This window comes from Eucyclogobius newberryi, unplaced genomic scaffold (assembly GCF_026437365.1).
Source record: "Eucyclogobius newberryi isolate DKJ021-1_F unplaced genomic scaffold, fEucNew1.0.hap1 SCAF_6, whole genome shotgun sequence".
Taxonomy (NCBI): Eukaryota; Metazoa; Chordata; class Actinopteri; order Gobiiformes; family Gobiidae; genus Eucyclogobius; species Eucyclogobius newberryi.
The window spans coordinates 39,403,977-39,421,858 of record NW_027316278.1 but is presented as its reverse complement, the minus strand read 5'-3'; the positions used below and the strand labels follow the sequence as shown (position 1 = coordinate 39,421,858).

At 44.7% G+C, this 17,882-nt stretch overlaps 1 protein-coding gene across 1 annotated transcript in view; it reads left to right on the top strand.

Annotated features, from left to right (window-relative positions):
• The window catches only part of arid3c (AT rich interactive domain 3C (BRIGHT-like)), a 181,541-nt gene extending 163,869 nt beyond the window's left edge, over window positions 1-17,672 (top strand). Inside the window, exon 8 of the mRNA XM_072433920.1 lies at window positions 17,471-17,672. Coding sequence (XP_072290021.1) covers window positions 17,471-17,661 — 191 coding nt within the window. The 3' untranslated portion in view covers window positions 17,662-17,672. The remainder of the gene's footprint in view (window positions 1-17,470) is intronic.
• The last annotated feature ends 210 nt before the right edge of the window (window positions 17,673-17,882 follow it).

The window sequence follows — 17,882 nt, the reverse complement described above, 5'->3', positions numbered from 1 at the left end:
GTAGAAGACTCTTGTGGACAGTAGAAGACTCTTGTGGACAGTAGAAGACTCTTGTGGACAAAGACTCTTGTGGACAGTAGAAGACTCTTGTGGACAGTAGAAGACTCTTGTGGACAAAGACTCTTGTGGACAGGACTCTTGTGGACAGTAGAAGACTCTTGTGGACAGTAGAAGACTCTTGTGGACAGTAGAATACTCTTGTGGACAAAGACTCTTGTGGACAGTAGAAGACTCTTGTGGACAGTAGAAGACTCTTGTGGACAGTAGAAGACTCTTGTGGACAGTAGAAGACTCTTGTGGACAAAGACTCTTGTGGACAGTAGAAGACTCTTGTGGACAGTAGAAGACTCTTGTGGACAGTAGAAGACTCTTGTGGACAGTAGAAGACTCTTGTGGACAAAGACTCTTGTGGACAGTAGAAGGCTCTTGTGGACAGTAGAAGACTCTTGTGGACAGTAGAAGACTCTTGTGGACAGTAGAAGGCTCTTGTGGACAGTATAAGACTCTTGTGGACAAAGACTCTTGTGGACAATAGAAGATTCTTGTGGACAGTAGAAGACTCTTGTGGACAGTAGAAGACTCTTGTGGACAAAGACTCTTGTGGACAGTAGAAGACTCTTGTGGACAGTAGAAGACTCTTGTGGACAGTAGAAGACTCTTGTGGACAAAGACTCTTGTGGACAGTAGAAGACTCTTGTGGAAAAAGACTCTTGTGGACAGTAGAAGACTCTTGTGGACAGTAGAAGACTCTTGTGGACAGTAGAAGACTCTTGTGGACAAAGACTCTTGTGGACAGTAGAAGGCTCTTGTGGACAGTAGAAGACTCTTGTGGACAGTAGAAGACTCTTGTGGACAGTAGAAGACTCTTGTGGACAAAGACTCTTGTGGACAGTAGAAGGCTCTTGTGGACAGTAGAAGACTCTTGTGGACAGTAGAAGACTCTTGCGGACAGTAGAAGACTCTTGTGGACAGTAGAAGACTCTTGTGGACAGTATAAGACTCTTGTGGACAAAGACTCTTGTGGACAGTAGAAGACTCTTGTGGACAGTAGAAGACTCTTGTGGACAAAGACTCTTGTGGACAGTAGAAGACTCTTGTGGACAGTAGAAGACTCTTGTGGACAGTAGAAGACTCTTGTGGACAAAGACTCTTGTGGACAGTAGAAGACTCTTGTGGACAAAGACTCTTGTGGACAGTAGAAGACTCTTGTGGACAAAGACTCTTGTGGACAGTAGAAGACTCTTGTGGACAGTAGAAGACTCTTGTGGACAGTAGAAGACTCTTGTGGACAAAGACTCTTGTGGACAGTAGAAGGCTTTTGTGGACAGTAGAAGACTCTTGTGGAAAGTAGAAGACTCTTGTGGACAAAGACTCTTGTGGACAGTAGAAGACTCTTGTGGACAGTAGAAGACTCTTGTGGACAGTAGAAGACTCTTGTGGACAAAGACTCTTGTGGACAGGACTCTTGTGGACAGTAGAAGACTCTTGTGGACAGTAGAAGACTCTTGTGGACAGTAGAAGACTCTTGTTGACAGTAGAATACTCTTGTGGACGAAGACTCTTGTGGACAGTAGAAGACTCTTGTGGACAGTAGAAGACTCTTGTGGACAGTAGAAGACTCTTGTGGATAAAGACTCTTGTGGACAGTAGAAGACTCTTGTGGACAGTAGAAGACTCTTGTGGACAGTAGAAGACTCTTGAGGACAAAGACTCTTGTGGACAGTAGAAGGCTCTTGTGGACAGTAGAAGACTCTTGTGGACAGTAGAAGACTCTTGTGGACAGTAGAAGACTCTTGTGGACAAAGACTCTTGTGGACAGTAGAAGGCTCTTGTGGACAGTAGAAGACTCTTGTGGACAGTAGAAGACTCTTGTGGACAATAGAAGATTCTTGTGGACAGTAGAAGACTCTTGTGGACAGTAGAAGACTCTTGTGGACAAAGACTCTTGTGGACAGTAGAAGACTCTTGTGGACAGTAGAAGACTCTTGTGGACAGTAGAAGACTCTTGTGGACAAAGACTCTTGTGGACAGTAGAATACTCTTGTGGACAAAGACTCTTGTGGACAGTAGAAGACTCTTGTGGACAGTAGAAGACTCTTGTGGACAGTAGAAGACTCTTGTGGACAGTAGAAGACTCTTGTGGACAAAGACTCTTGTGGACAGTAGAAGGCTCTTGTGGACAGTAGAATACTCTTGTGGACAGTAGAGACTCTTGTGGACAGTAGAAGACTCTTGTGGACAGTAGAAGACTCTTTTGGACAAAGACTCTTGTGGACAGTAGAAGACTCTTGTGGACAGTAGAAGACTCTTGTGGACAGTAGAAGACTCTTGTAGACAAAGACTCTTGTGGACAGTAGAAGACTCTTGTGGACAAAGACTCTTGTGGACAGTAGAAGACTCTTGTGGACAGTAGAAGACTCTTGTGGACAGTAGAAGACTCTTGTGGACAAAGACTCTTGTGGACAGTAGAAGACTCTTGTGGACAAAGACTCTTGTGGACAGTAGAAGACTCTTGTGGACAGTAGAAGACTCTTGTGGACAAATACTCTTGTGGACAGTAGAAGACTCTTGTGGACAAAGACTCTTGTGGACAGTAGAAGACTCTTGTGGACAGTAGAAGACTCTTGTGGACAAATACTCTTGTGGACAGTAGAAGACTCTTGTGGACAAAGACTCTTGTGGACAGTAGAAGACTCTTGTGGACAGTAGAAGACTCTTGTGGACACTATAAGACTCTTGTGGACAAAGACTCTTGTGGACAGTAGAAGACTCTTGTGGACAGTAGAAGACTCTTGTGGACGGTTTAAGACTCTTGTGGACAAAGACTCTTGTGGACAGTAGAAGAGTCTTGTGGACAGTAGAAGACTCTTGTGGACAGTAGAAGACTCTTGTGGACAGTAGAAGACTCTTGTGGACAAAGACTCTTGTGGACAGTAGAAGACTCTTGTGGACAAAGACTCTTGTGGACAGTAGAAGACTCTTGTGGACAGTAGAAGACTCTTGTGGACACTATAAGACTCTTGTGGACAAAGACTCTTGTGGACAGTAGAAGACTCTTGTGGACAGTAGAAGACTCTTGTGGACAGTAGAAGACTCTTGTGGACAAAGACTCTTGCGGACAGTAGAAGGCTCTTGTGGACAGTAGAAGACTCTTGTGGACAGTAGAAGACTCTTGTGGACAGTAGAAGACTCTTGTGGACAAAGACTCTTGTGGACAGTAGAAGGCTCTTGTGGACAGTAGAAGACTCTTGTGGACAGTAGCAGACTCTTGTGGACAGTAGAAGACTCTTGTGGACAGTATAAGACTCTTGTGGACAAAGACTCTTGTGGACAGTAGAAGACTCTTGTGGACAGTAGAAGACTCTTGTGGACAGTAGAAGACTCTTGTGGACAGTAGAATACTCTTGTGGACAGTAGAAGACTATTGTGGACAGTAGAAGACTCTTGTGGACAAAGACTCTTGTGGACAGTAGAACACTCTTGTGGACAGTAGAAGACTCTTGTGGACAGTAGAAGACTCTTGTGGACAGTATAAGACTCTTGTGGACGAAGACTCTTGTGGACAGTAGAAGACTCTTGTGGACAGTAGAAGACTCTTGTGGACAGTAGAAGACTCTTGTGGACAAAGACTCTTGTGGACAGTAGAAGACTCTTGTGGACAAAGACTCTTGTGGACAGTAGAAGACTCTTGTGGACAGTAGAAGACTCTTGTGGACAGTAGAAGACTCTTGTGGACAAAGACTCTTGTGGACAGTAGAAGACTCTTGTGGACAAAGACTCTTGTGGACAGTAGAAGACTCTTGTGGACAATAGAAGACTCTTGTGGACAGTTTAAGACTCTTGTGGACAAAGACTCTTGTGGACAGTAGAAGACTCTTGTGGACAGTAGAAGACTCTTGTGGACAGTAGAAGACTCTTGTGGACAGTAGAAGACTCTTGTGGACAAAGACTCTTGTGGACAGTAGAAGACTCTTGTGGACAAAGACTCTTGTGGACAGTAGAAGACTCTTGTGGACAGTAGAAGACTCTTGTGGACACTATAAGACTCTTGTGGACAAAGACTCTTGTGGACAGTAGAAGACTCTTGTGGACAGTAGAAGACTCTTGTGGACAGTAGAAGACTCTTGTGGACAGTTTAAGACTCTTGTGGACAAAGACTCTTTTGGACAGTAGAAGACTCTTGTGGACAGTAGAAGACTCTTGTGGACAGTAGAAGACTCTTGTGGACAGTAGAAGACTCTTGTGGACAAAGACTCTTGTGGACAGTAGAAGACTCTTGTGGACAAAGACTCTTGTGGACAGTAGAAGACTCTTGTGGACAGTAGAAGACTCTTGTGGACACTATAAGACTCTTGTGGACAAAGACTCTTGTGGACAGTAGAAGACTCTTGTGGACAGTAGAAGACTCTTGTGGACAGTAGAATACTCTTGTGGACAGTAGAAGACTCTTGTGGACAGTAGAAGACTCTTGTGGACAAAGACTCTTGTGGACAGTAGAAGACTCTTGTGGACAGTAGAAGACTCTTGTGGACAGTATAAGACTCTTGTGGACAAAGACTCTTGTGGACAGTAGAAGACTCTTGTGGACAGTAGAAGACTCTTGTGGACAGTAGAAGACTCTTGTGGACAGTAGAAGACTCTTGTGGACAAAGACTCTTGTGGACAGTAGAAGACTCTTGTGGACAGTAGAAGACTCTTGTGGACAAAGACTCTTGTGGACAGGACTCTTGTGGACAGTAGAAGACTCTTGTGGACAGTAGAAGACTCTTGTGGACAGTAGAAGACTCTTTTGGACAGTAGAAGACTCTTGTGGACAAAGACTCTTGTGGACAGTAGAAGGCTCTTGTGGACAGTAGAAGACTCTTGTGGACAGTAGAAGACTCTTGTGGACAAAGACTCTTGTGGACAGTAGAAGGCTCTTGTGGACAGTAGAAGACTCTTGTGGACAGTAGAAGACTCTTGTGGACAAAGACTCTTGTGGACAGTAGAAGACTCTTGTGGACAAAGACTCTTGTGGACAGTAGAAGACTCTTGTGGACAGTAGAAGACTCTTGTGGACAGTTTAAGACTCTTGTGGACAAAGACTCTTGTGGACAGTAGAAGACTCTTGTGGACAGTAGAAGACTCTTGTGGACAGTAGAAGACTCTTGTGGACAGTAGAAGACTCTTGTGGACAAAGACTCTTGTGGACAGTAGAAGACTCTTGTGGACAGTAGAAGACTCTTGTAGACAGTAGAAGACTCTTGTGGACAGTAGAAGACTCTTGTGGACAAAGACTCTTGTGGACAGTAGAAGACTCTTGTGGACAAAGACTCTTGTGGACAGTAGAAGACTCTTGTGGACAGTAGAAGACTCTTGTGGACACTATAAGCCTCTTGTGGACAAAGACTCTTGTGGACAGTAGAAGACTCTTGTGGACAGTAGAAGACTCTTGTGGACAGTAGAAGAATCTTGTGGACAAAGACTCTTGCGGACAGTAGAAGACTCTTGTGGACAGTAGAAGACTCTTTTGGACAAAGACTCTTGTGGACAGTAGAAGGCTCTTGTGGACAGTAGAAGACTCTTGTGGACAGTAGAAGACTCTTGTGGACAGTAGAAGACTCTTGTGGACAGTAGAAGGCTCTTGTGGACAGTAGAAGACTCTTGTGGACAGTAGAAGACTCTTGTGGACAGTAGAAGACTCTTGTGGACAAAGACTCTTGTGGACAGTAGAAGACTCTTGTGGACAGTAGAAGACTCTTCTGGACAGTAGAAGACTCTTGTGGACAAAGACTCTTGTGGACAGTAGAAGACTCTTGTGGACAGTAGAAGACTCTTGTGGACAAAGACTCTTGTGGACAGGACTCTTGTGGACAGTAGAAGACTCTTGTGGACAGTAGAAGACTCTTGTGGACAGTAGAATACTCTTGTGGACAAAGACTCTTGTGGACAGTAGAAGACTCTTGTGGACAGTAGAAGACTCTTGTGGACAGTAGAAGACTCTTGTGGACAGTAGAAGACTCTTGTGGACAAAGACTCTTGTGGACAGTAGAAGACTCTTGTGGACAGTAGAAGACTCTTGTGGACAGTAGAAGACTCTTGTGGACAGTAGAAGACTCTTGTGGACAAAGACTCTTGTGGACAGTAGAAGGCTCTTGTGGACAGTAGAAGACTCTTGTGGACAGTAGAAGACTCTTGTGGACAGTAGAAGGCTCTTGTGGACAGTATAAGACTCTTGTGGACAAAGACTCTTGTGGACAATAGAAGATTCTTGTGGACAGTAGAAGACTCTTGTGGACAGTAGAAGACTCTTGTGGACAAAGACTCTTGTGGACAGTAGAAGACTCTTGTGGACAGTAGAAGACTCTTGTGGACAGTAGAAGACTCTTGTGGACAAAGACTCTTGTGGACAGTAGAAGACTCTTGTGGAAAAAGACTCTTGTGGACAGTAGAAGACTCTTGTGGACAGTAGAAGACTCTTGTGGACAGTAGAAGACTCTTGTGGACAAAGACTCTTGTGGACAGTAGAAGGCTCTTGTGGACAGTAGAAGACTCTTGTGGACAGTAGAAGACTCTTGTGGACAGTAGAAGACTCTTGTGGACAAAGACTCTTGTGGACAGTAGAAGGCTCTTGTGGACAGTAGAAGACTCTTGTGGACAGTAGAAGACTCTTGCGGACAGTAGAAGACTCTTGTGGACAGTAGAAGACTCTTGTGGACAGTATAAGACTCTTGTGGACAAAGACTCTTGTGGACAGTAGAAGACTCTTGTGGACAGTAGAAGACTCTTGTGGACAAAGACTCTTGTGGACAGTAGAAGACTCTTGTGGACAGTAGAAGACTCTTGTGGACAGTAGAAGACTCTTGTGGACAAAGACTCTTGTGGACAGTAGAAGACTCTTGTGGACAAAGACTCTTGTGGACAGTAGAAGACTCTTGTGGACAAAGACTCTTGTGGACAGTAGAAGACTCTTGTGGACAGTAGAAGACTCTTGTGGACAGTAGAAGACTCTTGTGGACAAAGACTCTTGTGGACAGTAGAAGGCTTTTGTGGACAGTAGAAGACTCTTGTGGAAAGTAGAAGACTCTTGTGGACAAAGACTCTTGTGGACAGTAGAAGACTCTTGTGGACAGTAGAAGACTCTTGTGGACAGTAGAAGACTCTTGTGGACAAAGACTCTTGTGGACAGGACTCTTGTGGACAGTAGAAGACTCTTGTGGACAGTAGAAGACTCTTGTGGACAGTAGAAGACTCTTGTTGACAGTAGAATACTCTTGTGGACGAAGACTCTTGTGGACAGTAGAAGACTCTTGTGGACAGTAGAAGACTCTTGTGGACAGTAGAAGACTCTTGTGGATAAAGACTCTTGTGGACAGTAGAAGACTCTTGTGGACAGTAGAAGACTCTTGTGGACAGTAGAAGACTCTTGAGGACAAAGACTCTTGTGGACAGTAGAAGGCTCTTGTGGACAGTAGAAGACTCTTGTGGACAGTAGAAGACTCTTGTGGACAGTAGAAGACTCTTGTGGACAAAGACTCTTGTGGACAGTAGAAGGCTCTTGTGGACAGTAGAAGACTCTTGTGGACAGTAGAAGACTCTTGTGGACAATAGAAGATTCTTGTGGACAGTAGAAGACTCTTGTGGACAGTAGAAGACTCTTGTGGACAAAGACTCTTGTGGACAGTAGAAGACTCTTGTGGACAGTAGAAGACTCTTGTGGACAGTAGAAGACTCTTGTGGACAAAGACTCTTGTGGACAGTAGAATACTCTTGTGGACAAAGACTCTTGTGGACAGTAGAAGACTCTTGTGGACAGTAGAAGACTCTTGTGGACAGTAGAAGACTCTTGTGGACAGTAGAAGACTCTTGTGGACAAAGACTCTTGTGGACAGTAGAAGGCTCTTGTGGACAGTAGAATACTCTTGTGGACAGTAGAAGACTCTTGTGGACAGTAGAAGACTCTTGTGGACAGTAGAAGACTCTTTTGGACAAAGACTCTTGTGGACAGTAGAAGACTCTTGTGGACAGTAGAAGACTCTTGTGGACAGTAGAAGACTCTTGTAGACAAAGACTCTTGTGGACAGTAGAAGACTCTTGTGGACAAAGACTCTTGTGGACAGTAGAAGACTCTTGTGGACAGTAGAAGACTCTTGTGGACAGTAGAAGACTCTTGTGGACAAAGACTCTTGTGGACAGTAGAAGACTCTTGTGGACAAAGACTCTTGTGGACAGTAGAAGACTCTTGTGGACAGTAGAAGACTCTTGTGGACAGTTTAAGACTCTTGTGGACAAAGACTCTTGTGGACAGTAGAAGACTCTTGTGGACAGTAGAAGACTCTTGTGGACAGTAGAAGACTCTTGTGGACAAATACTCTTGTGGACAGTAGAAGACTCTTGTGGACAAAGACTCTTGTGGACAGTAGAAGACTCTTGTGGACAGTAGAAGACTCTTGTGGACACTATAAGACTCTTGTGGACAAAGACTCTTGTGGACAGTAGAAGACTCTTGTGGACAGTAGAAGACTCTTGTGGACGGTTTAAGACTCTTGTGGACAAAGACTCTTGTGGACAGTAGAAGAGTCTTGTGGACAGTAGAAGACTCTTGTGGACAGTAGAAGACTCTTGTGGACAGTAGAAGACTCTTGTGGACAAAGACTCTTGTGGACAGTAGAAGACTCTTGTGGACAAAGACTCTTGTGGACAGTAGAAGACTCTTGTGGACAGTAGAAGACTCTTGTGGACACTATAAGACTCTTGTGGACAAAGACTCTTGTGGACAGTAGAAGACTCTTGTGGACAGTAGAAGACTCTTGTGGACAGTAGAAGACTCTTGTGGACAAAGACTCTTGCGGACAGTAGAAGGCTCTTGTGGACAGTAGAAGACTCTTGTGGACAGTAGAAGACTCTTGTGGACAGTAGAAGACTCTTGTGGACAAAGACTCTTGTGGACAGTAGAAGGCTCTTGTGGACAGTAGAAGACTCTTGTGGACAGTAGCAGACTCTTGTGGACAGTAGAAGACTCTTGTGGACAGTATAAGACTCTTGTGGACAAAGACTCTTGTGGACAGTAGAAGACTCTTGTGGACAGTAGAAGACTCTTGTGGACAGTAGAAGACTCTTGTGGACAGTAGAATACTCTTGTGGACAGTAGAAGACTATTGTGGACAGTAGAAGACTCTTGTGGACAAAGACTCTTGTGGACAGTAGAACACTCTTGTGGACAGTAGAAGACTCTTGTGGACAGTAGAAGACTCTTGTGGACAGTATAAGACTCTTGTGGACGAAGACTCTTGTGGACAGTAGAAGACTCTTGTGGACAGTAGAAGACTCTTGTGGACAGTAGAAGACTCTTGTGGACAAAGACTCTTGTGGACAGTAGAAGACTCTTGTGGACAAAGACTCTTGTGGACAGTAGAAGACTCTTGTGGACAATAGAAGACTCTTGTGGACAGTTTAAGACTCTTGTGGACAAAGACTCTTGTGGACAGTAGAAGACTCTTGTGGACAGTAGAAGACTCTTGTGGACAGTAGAAGACTCTTGTGGACAGTAGAAGACTCTTGTGGACAAAGACTCTTGTGGACAGTAGAAGACTCTTGTGGACAAAGACTCTTGTGGACAGTAGAAGACGCTTGTGGACAGTAGAAGACTCTTGTGGACACTATAAGACTCTTGTGGACAAAGACTCTTGTGGACAGTAGAAGACTCTTGTGGACAGTAGAAGACTCTTGTGGACAGTAGAAGACTCTTGTGGACAGTTTAAGACTCTTGTGGACAAAGACTCTTTTGGACAGTAGAAGACTCTTGTGGACAGTAGAAGACTCTTGTGGACAGTAGAAGACTCTTGTGGACAGTAGAAGACTCTTGTGGACAAAGACTCTTGTGGACAGTAGAAGACTCTTGTGGACAAAGACTCTTGTGGACAGTAGAAGACTCTTGTGGACAGTAGAAGACTCTTGTGGACACTATAAGACTCTTGTGGACAAAGACTCTTGTGGACAGTAGAAGACTCTTGTGGACAGTAGAAGACTCTTGTGGACAGTAGAAGACTCTTGTGGACAGTAGAAGACTCTTGTGGACAGTAGAAGACTATTGCGGACAGTAGAAGGCTTTTGTGGACAGTAGAAGACTCTTGTGGACAGTAGAAGACTCTTGTGGACAGTAGAAGACTCTTGTGGACAAAGACTCTTGTGGACAGTAGAAGGCTCTTGTGGACAGTAGAAGACTCTTGTGGACAGTAGAAGACTCTTGTGGACAGTAGAAGACTCTTGTGGACAGTATAAGACTCTTGTGGACAAAGACTCTTGTGGACAGTAGAAGACTCTTGTGGACAGTAGAAGACCCTTGTGGACAGTAGAATACTCTTGTGGACAGTAGAAGACTCTTGTGGACAGTAGAAGACTCTTGTGGACAAAGACTCTTGTGGACAGTAGAAGACTCTTGTGGACAAAGACTCTTGTGGACAGTAGAAGACTCTTGTGGACAAAGACTCTTGTGGACAGTAGAAGACTCTTGTGGACAGTAGAAGACTCTTGTGGACAGTAGAAGACTCTTGTGGACAAAGACTCTTGTGGACAGTAGAAGACTCTTGTGGACAGTAGAAGACTCTTGTGGACAAAGACTCTTGTGGACAGGACTCTTGTGGACAGTAGAAGACTCTTGTGGACAAAGACTCTTGTGGACAGTAGAATGCTCTTGTGGACAGTAGAAGACTCTTGTGGACAGTAGAAGACTCTTGTGGACAAAGACTCTTGTGGACAGTAGAAAGCTCTTGTGGACAGTAGAAGACTCTTGTGGACAGTAGAAGACTCTTGTGGACAAAGACTCTTGTGGACAGTAGAAGACTCTTGTGGACAAAGACTCTTGTGGACAGTAGAAGACTCTTGTGGACAGTTTAAGACTCTTGTGGACAAAGACTCTTGTGGACAGTAGAAGACTCTTGTGGACAGTAGAAGACTCTTGTGGACAGTAAAAGACTCTTGTGGACAGTAGAAGACTCTTGTGGACAAAGACTCTTGTGGACAGTAGAAGACTCTTGTGGACAGTAGAAGACTCTTGTGGACAGTAGAAGACTCTTGTGGACAGTAGAAGACTCTTGTGGACAAAGACTCTTGTGGACAGTAGAAGACTCTTGTGGACAAAGACTCTTGTGGACAGTAGAAGACTCTTGTGGACAGTAGAAGACTCTTGTGGACACTATAAGCCTCTTGTGGACAAAGACTCTTGTGGACAGTAGAAGACTCTTGTGGACAGTAGAAGACTCTTGTGGACAGTAGAAGAATCTTGTGGACAAAGACTCTTGCGGACAGTAGAAGACTCTTGTGGACAGTAGAAGACTCTTGTGGACAGTAGAAGACTCTTGTGGACAGTAGAAGACTCTTGTGGACAGTAGAAGACTCTTTTGGACAAAGACTCTTGTGGACAGTAGAAGGCTCTTGTGGACAGTAGAAGACTCTTGTGGACAGTAGAAGACTCTTGTGGACAGTAGAAGACTCTTGTGGACAAAGACTCTTGTGGACAGTAGAAGACTCTTGTGGACAAAGACTCTTGTGGACAGTAGAAGACTCTTGTGGACAAAGACTCTTGTGGACAGTAGAAGACTCTTGTGGACAGTAGAAGACTCTTGTGGACAGTTTAAGACTCTTGTGGACAAAGACTCTTGTGGACAGTAGAAGACTCTTGTGGACAGTAGAAGACTCTTGTGGACAGTAGAAGACTCTTGTGGACAGTTTAAGACTCTTGTGGACAAAGACTCTTGTGGACAGTAGAAGACTCTTGTGGACAGTAGAAGACTCTTGTGGACAGTAGAAGACTCTTGTGGACAGTAGAAGACTCTTGTGGACAAAGACTCTTGTGGACAGTAGAAGACTCTTGTGGACAAAGACTCTTGTGGACAGTAGAAGACTCTTGTGGACAGTAGAAGACTCTTGTGGACACTATAAGACTCTTGTGGACAAAGACTCTTGTGGACAGTAGAAGACTCTTGTGGACAGTAGAAGACTCTTGTGGACAGTAGAAGACTCTTGTGGACAGTTTAAGACTCTTGTGGACAAAGACTCTTGTGGACAGTAGAAGACTCTTGTGGACAGTAGAAGACTCTTGTGGACAGTAGAAGACTCTTGTGGACAGTAGAAGACTCTTGTGGACAAAGACTCTTGTGGACAGTAGAAGACTCTTGTGGACAAAGACTCTTGTGGACAGTAGAAGACTCTTGTGGACAGTAGAAGACTCTTGTGGACACTATAAGACTCTTGTGGACAAAGACTCTTGTGGACAGTAGAAGACTCTTGTGGACAGTAGAAGACTCTTGTGGACAGTAGAAGACTCTTGTGGACAGTAGAAGACTATTGTGGACAAAGACTCTTGCGGACAGTAGAAGGCTTTTGTGGACAGTAGAAGACTCTTGTGGACAGTAGAAGACTCTTGTGGACAGTAGAAGACTCTTGTGGACAAAGACTCTTTTGGACAGTAGAAGGCTCTTGTGGACAGTAGAAGACTCTTGTGGACAGTAGAAGACTCTTGTGGACAGTAGAAGACTCTTGTGGACAGTATAAGACTCTTGTGGACAAAGACTCTTGTGGACAGTAGAAGACTCTTGTTGACAGTAGAAGACTCTTGTGGACAGTAGAATACTCTTGTGGACAGTAGAAGACTCTTGTGGACAGTAGAAGACTCTTGTGGACAAAGACTCTTGTGGACAGTAGAAGACTCTTGTGGACAGTAGAAGACTCTTGTGGACAGTATAAGACTCTTGTGGACAAAGACTCTTGTGGACAGTAGAAGACTCTTGTGGACAGTAGAAGACTCTTGTGGACAGTAGAAGACTCTTGTGGACAAAGACTCTTGTGGACAGTAGAAGACTCTTGTGGACAGTAGAAGACTCTTGTGGACAAAGACTCTTGTGGACAGGACTCTTGTGGACAGTAGAAGACTCTTGTGGACAGTAGAAGACTCTTGTGGACAGTAGAAGACTCTTTTGGACAGTAGAAGACTCTTGTGGACAAAGACTCTTGTGGACAGTAGAAGGCTCTTGTGGACAGTAGAAGACTCTTGTGGACAGTAGAAGACTCTTGTGGACAAAGACTCTTGTGGACAGTAGAAGGTTCTTGTGGACAGTAGAAGACTCTTGTGGACAGTAGAAGACTCTTGTGGACAAAGACTCTTGTGGACAGTAGAAGACTCTTGTGGACAAAGACTCTTGTGGACAGTAGAAGACTCTTGTGGACAGTAGAAGACTCTTGTGGACAGTTTAAGACTCTTGTGGACAAAGACTCTTGTGGACAGTAGAAGACTCTTGTGGACAGTAGAAGACTCTTGTGGACAGTAGAAGACTCTTGTGGACAGTAGAAGACTCTTGTGGACAAAGACTCTTGTGGACAGTAGAAGACTCTTGTGGACAGTAGAAGACTCTTGTGGACAGTAGAAGACTCTTGTGGACAAAGACTCTTGTGGACAGTAGAAGACTCTTGTGGACAAAGACTCTTGTGGACAGTAGAAGACTCTTGTGGACAGTAGAAGACTCTTGTGGACACTATAAGCCTCTTGTGGACAAAGACTCTTGTGGACAGTAGAAGACTCTTGTGGACAGTAGAAGACTCTTGTGGACAGTAGAAGAATCTTGTGGACAAAGACTCTTGCGGACAGTAGAAGACTCTTGTGGACAGTAGAAGACTCTTGTGGACAGTAGAAGACTCTTGTGGACAGTAGAAGACTCTTGTGGACAGTAGAAGACTCTTTTGGACAAAGACTCTTGTGGACAGTAGAAGGCTCTTGTGGACAGTAGAAGACTCTTGTGGACAGTAGAAGACTCTTGTGGACAGTAGAAGACTCTTGTGGACAAAGACTCTTGTGGACAGTAGAAGACTCTTGTGGACAGTAGAAGACTCTTGTGGACAGTAGAAGACTCTTGTGGACAAAGACTCTTGTGGACAGTAGAAGACTCTTATGGACAGTAGAAGACTCTTGTGGACAAAGACTCTTGTGGACAGGACTCTTGTGGACAGTAGAAGACTCTTGTGGACAGTAGAAGACTCTTGTGGACAGTAGAAGACTCTTGTGGACAGTAGAATACTCTTGTGGACAAAGACTCTTGTGGACAGTAGAAGACTCTTGTGGACAGTAGAAGACTCTTGTGGACAGTAGAAGACTCTTGTGGATAAAGACTCTTGTGGACAGTAGAAGACTCTTGTGGACAGTAGAAGACTCTTGTGGACAGTAGAAGACTCTTGTGGACAAAGACTCTTGTGGACAGTAGAAGGCTCTTGTGGACAGTAGAAGACTCTTGTGGACAGTAGAAGACTCTTGTGGACAGTAGAAGACTCTTGTGGACAAAGACTCTTGTGGACAGTAGAAGGCTCTTGTGGACAGTAGAAGACTCTTGTGGACAGTAGAAGACTCTTGTGGACAGTAGAAGGCTCTTGTGGACAGTATAAGACTCTTGTGGACAAAGACTCTTGTGGACAATAGAAGATTCTTGTGGACAGTAGAAGACTCTTGTGGACAGTAGAAGACTCTTGTGGACAAAGACTCTTGTGGACAGTAGAAGACTCTTGTGGACAGTAGAAGACTCTTGTGGACAGTAGAAGACTCTTGTGGACAAAGACTCTTGTGGACAGTAGAAGACTCTTGTGGACAAAGACTCTTGTGGACAGTAGAAGACTCTTGTGGACAGTAGAAGACTCTTGTGGACAGTAGAAGACTCTTGTGGACAGTAGAAGACTCTTGTGGACAAAGACTCTTGTGGACAGTAGAAGGCTCTTGTGGAAAGTAGAAGACTCTTGTGGACAGTAGAAGACTCTTGTGGACAGTAGAAGACTCTTGTGGACAGTAGAAGACTCTTGTGGACAGTAGAAGACTCTTGTGGACAAAGACTCTTGTGGACAGTAGAAGACTCTTGTGGACAGTAGAAGACTCTTGTGGACAGTAGAAGACTCTTGTGGACAAAGACTCTTGTGGACAGTAGAAGACTCTTGTGGACAGTAGAAGACTCTTGTGGACAGTAGAAGACTCTTGTGGACAAAGACTCTTGTGGACAGTAGAAGGCTCTTGTGGACAGTAGAAGACTCTTGTGGACAGTAGAAGACTCTTGTGGACAGTAGAAGACTCTTGTGGACAAAGACTCTTGTGGACAGTAGAAGGCTCTTGTGGACAGTAGAAGACTCTTGTGGACAGTAGAAGACTCTTGTGGACAGTAGAAGGCTCTTGTGGACAGTATAAGACTCTTGTGGACAAAGACTCTTGTGGACAATAGAAGATTCTTGTGGACAGTAGAAGACTCTTGTGGACAGTAGAAGACTCTTGTGGACAAAGACTCTTGTGGACAGTAGAAGACTCTTGTGGACAGTAGAAGACTCTTGTGGACAGTAGAAGACTCTTGTGGACAAAGACTCTTGTGGACAGTAGAAGACTCTTGTGGACAAAGACTCTTGTGGACAGTAGAAGACTCTTGTGGACAGTAGAAGACTCTTGTGGACAGTAGAAGACTCTTGTGGACAGTAGAAGACTCTTGTGGACAAAGACTCTTGTGGACAGTAGAAGGCTCTTGTGGAAAGTAGAAGACTCTTGTGGACAGTAGAAGACTCTTGTGGACAGTAGAAGACTCTTGTGGACAGTAGAAGACTCTTGTGGACAGTAGAAGACTCTTGTGGACAAAGACTCTTGTGGACAGTAGAAGACTCTTGTGGACAGTAGAAGACTCTTGTGGACAGTAGAAGACTCTTGTGGACAAAGACTCTTGTGGACAGTAGAAGACTCTTGTGGACAAAGACTCTTGTGGACAGTAGAAGACTCTTGTGGACAAAGACTCTTGTGGACAGTAGAAGACTCTTGTGGACAGTAGAAGACTCTTGTGGACAAAGACTCTTGTGGACAGTAGAAGGCTCTTGTGGACAGTAGAAGACTCTTGTGGACAGTAGCAGACTCTTGTGGACAGTAGAAGACTCTTGTGGACAGTATAAGACTCTTGTGGACAAAGACTCTTGTGGACAGTAGAAGACTCTTGTGGACAGTAGAAGACTCTTGTGGACAGTAGAATACTCTTGTGGACAGTAGAAGACTATTGTGGACAGTAGAAGACTCTTGTGGACAAAGACTCTTGTGGACAGTAGAAGACTCTTGTGGACAGTAGAAGACTCTTGTGGACAGTAGAAGACTCTTGTGGACAGTATAAGACTCTTGTGGACGAAGACTCTTGTGGACAGTAGAAGACTCTTGTGGACAGTAGAAGACTCTTGTGGACAGTAGAAGACTCTTGTGGACAAAGACTCTTGTGGACAGTAGAAGACTCTTGTGGACAGTAGAAGACTCTTGTGGACAGTAGAAGACTCTTGTGGACAGTAGAAGACTCTTGTGGACAAAGACTCTTGTGGACAGGACTCTTGTGGACAGTAGAAGACTCTTGTGGACAGTAGAAGACTCTTGTGGACAGTAGAAGACTCTTGTGGACAGTAGAAGACTCTTTTGGACAGTAGAAGGCTCTTGTGGACAGTAGAAGACTCTTGTGGACAGTAGAAGACTCTTGTGGACAAAGACTCTTGTGGACAGTAGAAGACTCTTGTGGACAGTAGAAGACTCTTGTGGACAGTAGAAGACTCTTGTGGACAGTAGATGACTCTTGTGGACAAAGACTCTTGTGGACAGTAGAAGACTCTTGTGGACAGTAGAAGACTCTTGTGGACAGTAGAAGACTCTTGTGGACAAAGACTCTTGTGGACAGTAGAAGACTCTTGTGGACAGTAGAAGACTCTTGTGGACAGTAGAAGACTCTTGTGGACAAAGACTCTTGTGGACAAAGACTCTTGTGGACAGTAGAAGACTCTTGTGGACAGTAGAAGACTCTTGTGGACAGTAGAAGACTCTTGTGGACAAAGACTCTTGCGGACAGTAGAAGGCTCTTGTGGACAGTAGAAGACTCTTGTGGACAGTAGAAGACTCTTGTGGACAGTAGAAGACTCTTGTGGACAAAGACTCTTGTGGACAGTAGAAGACTCTTGTGGACAGTAGAAGACTCTTGTGGACAAAGACTCTTGTGGACAAAGACTCTTGTGGACAGTAGAAGACTCTTGTGGACAGTAGAAGACTCTTGTGGACAGTAGAAGACTCTTGTGGACAAAGACTCTTGTGGACAGTAGAAGACTCTTGTGGACAAAGACTCTTGTGGACAAAGACTCTTGTGGACAGTAGAAGACTCTTGTGGACAAAGACTCTTGTGGACAGTAGAAGACTCTTGTGGACAAAGACTCTTGTGGACAAAGACTCTTGTGGACAGTAGAAGACTCTTGTGGACAAAGACTCTTGTGGACAAAGACTCTTGTGGACAGTAGAAGACTCTTGTGGACAAAGACTCTTGTGGACAAAGACTCTTGTGGACACTAGAAGACTCTTCTCATTTTAGTCTGATGTTTCAGGGAAAATCAGGCAGAAGGAGAAATGAAACCGCGTTGACACAGTTGTTGTTTTTCTAAAGTACTTTTCCTCTCCCTCTCTCTCTCTCAGGCGTTCTGTTCGCTCGACCGTCTGCTCTGAGCACAGGGGCCCATGGTCAGGGGCCCAAGCACAGCGGCCCTCACACTCAGGGAAAGAGCAGCCCCGTTCTGGCCGCCGCACACTTCAGCCATCAGCCGTCCTCCTCCGCCTCCTCCTCCTCCTCCTGCTCACTGCACGGACACAGAGGCCCCTCCCCGTGAGACTCCTCCTCTTCCTGGTTACCCACCCACATAGGCCGCCTCCCCTTTGTGGCCCTCCACAGTTTGAGGCAGAAGCACAGTTTGGCGCTTCAATCTATTTGAATTTCGTTTAAAGGATCCAGTGACCACAATAACGCTCCTTTCATCAGTCGTTATTGGAGCTTTTACATTTCTCTAAATTCTAAAAGTGAAGATCAGGAGATGAAGTCAAACACTTTGAA